This window comes from Arachis ipaensis, chromosome B7 (assembly GCF_059453495.1).
Source record: "Arachis ipaensis isolate K30076 ecotype BB chromosome B7, ASM5945349v1, whole genome shotgun sequence".
In the NCBI taxonomy this organism is placed as follows: domain Eukaryota; kingdom Viridiplantae; phylum Streptophyta; class Magnoliopsida; order Fabales; family Fabaceae; genus Arachis; species Arachis ipaensis.
Genome location: NC_142442.1, coordinates 7,929,793 through 7,936,602, shown reverse-complemented (window position 1 = coordinate 7,936,602; position 6,810 = coordinate 7,929,793). Strand labels below are relative to the sequence as shown.

The following is a 6,810-nucleotide window of genomic DNA, read 5'->3' as shown; positions in this document are numbered from 1 at the left end:
AATGTAGTTCTCTCGCTAATCAGGTTTTGCCTGTCCACTTGCCGCTGACATGGCAGAATCACTTGATTGTTGGCGTGGCATCACTGTATGGACTTCTAAAGATTTTTAGTATCTCCTTTTTATTTTTGTTTTTTGTTTAAAGAAATTAGTTGTTTTTCAACCATTTTTTTTACACTATATTTTTTAATAGTTTATCATTTTTTTAACCGTTTGACATCTTTTTAATAGTTTGCTATCTTTTTATAATTTGTCATTTTTTTTATCGTATTTTGTCAATTTATCATTTTTTTTATTATTTTTTTCTATTTAGTAGTTTTTGATATATAGTTTATTATTTTTTCAGTAGTTTGTCATCTTTTTAGCAATTGGAGATTAAAGTTTTACTAACCTAAATATCTATATACCAACTTAGTGAGAATATCAAATACTTAGATTTTTTTATTATTTTCTTGACAGAAATAAAAATATATTATTTTAAAGTCACCTTGTTATGTTTCGGAATAAATGCCACAAACTTTGAAACAAAGGCTCACTTATTTTTTTTCTTTTTTTATGGGTAAGGATAGGAATTAGTACTATAACAACTAATTTTAGCAAATACTATAGTATGTTACTAAACAAATTCAATATGAAACTCGCTAAATATAAAGTTTTATTGAGTTTGGATTTTGAATATGTCATTTGATTGAATTTTGGATGTTTCTGTTTTTAAAATTTAAGAGAAAATTTTACTATTTTTTTTAAAAGACGTTAAAATGACACTCTATTTTTTTTATTTATAAAATATATATTCTTTTTTCTATAATTTTAAAAAATTTTCTCTTTAATCTATTTTAAATTTTTTATATTAACTAATATTAATTTTATCTATTTTTTACAAAAAAAATTATTTTTTACAAAAATACCTTTTAGCTAAAAAAATTTTACTACTGTTAATATGTATAATAATTAATATATATTAATATCAGAAAATATAATCTTACCAAGAATTTTTTATTTAATGTTAAATAATATATATTGATATCAGAAAATTTATAGTAAAATATAACTATAATTATTAACAAAAGTTTTGATAAAATTACAATTTAATAATTAAAAAATTATTAAACGGTATCTTAGAAAAAAATAATTTAATTATTAAATTTTTTCAAAAAATATTTTAGTAAAAATACAATTTAATCAATAAAAAATAATTTATTAAAGGGTATTTTGTAAGCAAAATTTAATGACAAAAAAATAAAATTTTTGTAAAATAATTTATTTTTCTTGAAAAATAGTTAACATTAGTTAACACAAAAAATTTAAATTGATTAAAGTAGAAGTTTTTTAAAAGTTATAAAGAAAGAAAATGTACATTTTATAAATAAAGGTGAAGAAAGTGTTATTTTAATACCTCTTATGGGAAAATAATAAAATTTTCTCTTAAATTTTTAAAAACAGAAACATCCAAAATTCAATCAAAGGACATATTCAAAATCTAAACTCAATAAAACTTTATATTTAGCTAGTTTCATATTGAATTTGTTTAGTAACATACTATAGTATTTGCTAAAATTAGTTGTTAGAGTACTAATTCCTATCCTTACCCATAAAAAAATAATAAGAGAAATATTGGTTGTTGGGCATGCAGTGTTAGCTACCAAAATTTTCTCTTCTTTTATTTAGTTATATGTAATTGATAAACGAGAAAGTCTAGGGGCAGCAAATTTATTAAAATTTGGCCAGCACTTAGTCAGTAAAAAGAAAATGAGTGATTCTCTATTATTAGATGAAATTTCACACCATTAAATATATTATTGATGGCTAATTGATAGCTACAACTCACAAAATCTGCTGTCCCCAAACACTCCTCTCGATAAACATCTTAAGGCCAATCGTATATATTTAATGTAAAAACAAAGCAAATAATTAAGAAAAACACATTTATATATTATATTTCAACTTTATTTTCTATGTAACAATATCACATAAACATATAGTGATACATGCATATTTTTCAAAGCCTCTCATCACTAGCTTTGATTATTTATTCATGCAAATTAAGGAAACAACGTTAAAAGCAAAACATTTAGTAACATAGCAACAACATTGGTTTAGTTTTGAGGTTTAACTTCGTCTGGTTCAGGAGCTTCACCGGCATAATAGCAGCACCGCCTGCACCCGCCGTAGTATCCGCGGCGACAGCATCCATACATGCAATACCCTCCTCCGTAGCCGCCACCACCACCGTATCCTTCATACTTGGCATTGCCCACTTCATTTGCCTCGTTACCAACTGCAGCTATAAAGACATAAATAGAATCAGTCGAGGAAGGATTTATAAAATTATAGTAGGTACAAAAATTATATATACATAATATTTATATATTATGAATACAATTTTTTAATTTTAAATGAGGCAAATACATACCTCCGATATATGCTAATACAAAAATATTATTTATATATAAAAATTAGCCATCATATATTTGCGTATATTTATACATAAATATATGTGTTATTTAACTAACTTTTAATATATATTTTATATTTTAATATATATTTTATATTAGTAAATAATTTTAGTAGTTAATTTTAGTGTATATCTAACATGATTAATATAAAAAATATTAAAAACACACTAAAAATTAATTATCAAATTAATCATTATATATTTATATATAAATATATATATAATTTAATTTATCTTTAATATATATTTTTATATTATTCTAACATATATATTATATGAGTAATTATTTTTAAGATTGATTTTTTTTATACACTTTAATAACAGGATGATATAATTAAAATACGCCTCTAACTGGAACCATCATGAACTAATCAAATGATGTATTATTTCTTCTACAAGTCACTAAATCATGTAAGCAAATTTAATTATCACCCTAGTTATTAATAAATATTTGTATGTATTATAATAAGATTCTTTTTGAGTTTTGTAGGCTAAATATTTTGTTTTTAGATATCAACAAAAATTGATGTAGACTCTTTTATCACTAAAATTTAAATCGATAAAAAAATATATATAAATAATTATATTTCTAATAATAGATCATAATTATATATTTAAATTTTATATTGTTCATAAGAAAATTCAAAAGAGTAGCTAACCTTTATTAGAAGAAACTTCAGCCACCTCTGCGGAGATAAGAAGAACCATGGCCAAGAGGCCAAGCATGAGTGTTGCTACTTTTGAACCCATTTTTTCAGTATTACAATTCAAACAAGTTATTAATTTATTATTATAGTATGTGTTTAGTAGTGAAGGATGAGAAAATTAGTGGGAATGTGTTCTCTATATATATAGGAGGGAGAGGAGGCTATGGTGATTATTATTATTATTATTATCATCATAATATTGAAGGATATAGATGAAAGACTTTTCAACATTGTAGTTGGAGCAATAAAATCCAATATTCTTCTTATCTAGTAGAAACTTTGAGAATTTCTCCATGCATGCATGTCTTGCTCATTTTCCTTTGCAATCTGAGTATGTTAAAGAATTGTAGGCTATGAAAACAATGAGCAGCATTTATTGTCTGAACTGTTTAGTTTCAAGTTTGCAGGGTACTCAAATAATATAGTCACTTTGACAGTTTTTTCCCTTGAAAAAATTGAGTGTTGATGACTTTCTAATAATGATGAAAAATGTAAATTATTAATTTAATTTGATAGACATAAAAAATTGAATTATTTTAACAAAATTACACAAAAACATTGACAAATTAAAATAGTAACTCAATTTTTTATAAATACCAAATTAATTTATATATTTTATAAATAGAATTGACGTTCAGATTTTGTCACGGTTAGAAACATCAGCTTAGTTCAACTTTTTATAATTCCACCGATCAATATCTAGAACGAAAGTGTCATAATTCCACCGATCAATACTTTCATTCTTGGGTAGGAAATACGAAAAGGGTTTTCATGCAAGCCAACAAGCATTACTGATTTAAGAATATAATAACTTGTGAGAAATTTTTTTTAATTTATATTCAACATATGTTAAATATCTAACCATTTATATATTTAAAATTTATTTTTTTGATTTCGGTGGCGTTACTAATGGCCAGAGCATCGGTAATGAATTTTACTGATAAAAATGAATGTGTAAGAATCTCGTTGGAATTTTTCGATAAATATTACTGATGACACGAGTAAAAGCAATGTAAAAAAATTAAAAAATTAAATTGAAATTACCAACTCTTGATGAACTATCAACATAAATAATAAATATTTTTATATTGTTTCTAAAATTTATTTTACAGATGCTTCCGGCATCGGTAAAAATACTTTTTTTTTTTTCTATTATTTATATTAGAGAAAATTCCATTCTCCTCTCCTGCGAGATGCTAAAATAACATTTTCCTCCCTTCTATTTATAAAATGTACATTTTCCTCCCTTATAACTTTTAAAAAACCTCATCTTTAATCTATTTTAAATTTTTTGTATTAACTAATATTAACTTTATCAATTTTTTAAAAAAAAATATATTATTTTTTATCATTGTTAATATGTATAACAATTAATATATATTGATATTGAAAATTAATCTTACTAAGATTTTTTTAATATTAAAATAATATATATTGATATCGAAAAATTAATAGTAAAATATAAAAAAATTATTAACAAAAATTTTGGTAAAATCATAATTTAATAATTAAAAAATTATTGAAGGGTATCTTAGAAAAAAATAATTTAATTATTAAATTTTTCTAGAAATATTTTGGTCAAAATATAATTTAATCAATAAAAAATAATTTATTAAAAGGTATTTTGGTAAGTAAAATTTAATGATAAAAATAAAATTTTTGCTAAAATATTTTTTTGTAAAAAATTATTTATTTTTTTTAAAAAAATGAATAAAGTTAACATTAGTTAATACAAAAAATTTAAAATGGATTAAAGAAGAGGTTTTTTAAAAGTTATAAAGAAAGAAAATGTATATTTTATAAATAGAGAGGAAGGAAGTGTCATTTTAGCATCTCGTAGGGGAGGAGAGTTAAATTTTCTCTTTATATTAATATCATCTATTAATTATATTTTTAGGTATGTAGTAAACACGTAGGCTTATTCAAAATTTAAAACAATAAACTAAAAAATAAATACAATAAAACCACAAAAAATTGGTATATACAATCAAATACTATTTAGCTATACTACATGTATAATCTCGGATATGAGTCCGCCATCATCATCATCATCCCCTGGGTCGTTATCAAATATCTATAATGATATATTAATATATACCCTTTTTAATTCGGAATTGTTTTAAAGTTTCACATCATAAGAGTCATTGTCCCCAAGTCAAACAAAAATAACCCTGCATGCAGGCAAGTTTTGTTTCCCCAGAAAGCGAGAGGCTGAATTGGCCTTTTCCATTAATTGAGCCTGCATGCATTGCATGTTAAATTGTACTGTTAATGGTATTAATAAGATTTTTTTAAGGGGAAAAAACGAAGATAATTGATATTAATAAGTTGATAAGTCATATTTTTCTTTTACAAAAATATTATATAGAAAAAATAATTTGTCACTTTTTAATTTTTATATTGAAGAAACAGTGATATTATCCACTGTTATTGGAGTTATGTGTGTTATTTAAGGGTGTGAAATAAGGTGGAAACTCAGGTGTAGCCGACTTCACGTAAAGTTGATATCTGAGAGCCATTAGATGATTTGACTGATTTGCTTAAATTTTCATCTAATAGTTCTCAGCAATTTCACATAAAGTCGATTTCACCTGAATTTTCACCGTAAAATAGAGATAATTGTGAACAAATCAAAAGATCCGATTTAGTTTGCTGCAAATAGAAGGTCGGTATTGATTTAAATTGGAGGATAGATCTATCCAATGGCTAAATTTAAATTCACCAAGATTGAATAAACGCCAATAACTGCTCTACAAAATCGATCCTCAAATTTTGTTCACAATATCGAAGATCCAATATATTCATCATCTAAATTTAAATTCATTAAATCCTAAATCGAATCCTAAGTTTTTTTTTCCTATAATTTTGAGTCTTCAATTTGTGAATTATAATTTTAAAAAAATATTTTTATATTTATAAAAAATACACCAACAATTCATAACAATAATATATAACACGTAATGAAAATTAATTACTAAAAAAATTAGCCATAACTTGTCTGTTTAAAAAAAAAATTCGGGACGGATAAAAAATAATATTCTATCTTAGATAGAGTTTGATCTAAGATTTTGTACGCATGACAAAATCCTTCCTCTTCTATCTATTTAAGAACATAAGATAGACAGTTCCATTTATAATAATCTTCTATACATATTTACAATGTCAATCTATTTTTTGTAATTATTATATATTTATGTATAAATATATATTATTTAATTTATTTTTAATGTATATTTTTTATATTTTTATATATTATATATTTTATATTAATGATCAATTTTAATATATAATTACTCAATTAGTTCCTTTCCAAACCAATATAGTAAGTGAGAAAGAAGTTAAATATGGATTAAACTCAGAACTGTCACTATTTCACTATTTATTATTACAACTTGTTTTTCGTTTAATTTTAAAAACTAAAAAATGAAAAGAAAAGAAAAAGATAAACATAGAAATGCAAATACTTTGGATGTTAATTTTTCATTCCCTCTAATTCCATCTCATCCTTATCAAAAAGGGACCATTTGCAATAGTTTTAATTAATTGAAACAACAAATAATTAAAAAACAATAGTGGCTGCGGATATATTGATGATTATCTGTGGTCTGAATTTTCGTGACTAAGGGTGCTCATAGTTTGACCAGCCCATAG

General features: G+C 23.4%; 1 protein-coding gene across 1 annotated transcript; it reads right to left on the bottom strand.

Moving 5' to 3' along the window:
• Positions 1 to 1,908: 1,908 nt before the first annotated feature.
• Positions 1,909 to 3,275, bottom strand: LOC107609148 (glycine-rich protein). The gene is made up of 2 exons (XM_016310996.3): positions 3,112 to 3,275; positions 1,909 to 2,281 (listed from the first exon to the last, which is right to left on the bottom strand). Exons 1-2 carry the CDS (start codon positions 3,200 to 3,202, stop codon positions 2,094 to 2,096), a joined length of 279 nt encoding a protein of 92 aa, XP_016166482.1. The 5' UTR covers positions 3,203 to 3,275; the 3' UTR covers positions 1,909 to 2,093.
• Positions 3,276 to 6,810: the final 3,535 nt, after the last annotated feature.

Excerpts from the sequence above, each read along its gene's own strand:
- LOC107609148 (XM_016310996.3), bottom strand. The coding sequence starts at position 3,202 with ATGGGTTCAAAAGTAGCAACACTCATGCTTGGCCTCTTGGCCATGGTT. Across the intron at positions 2,282-3,111 it reads TGAAGTTTCTTCTAATAAAG|CTGCAGTTGGTAACGAGGCA; the intron begins GTTAGCTACTCT and ends ATGTCTTTATAG.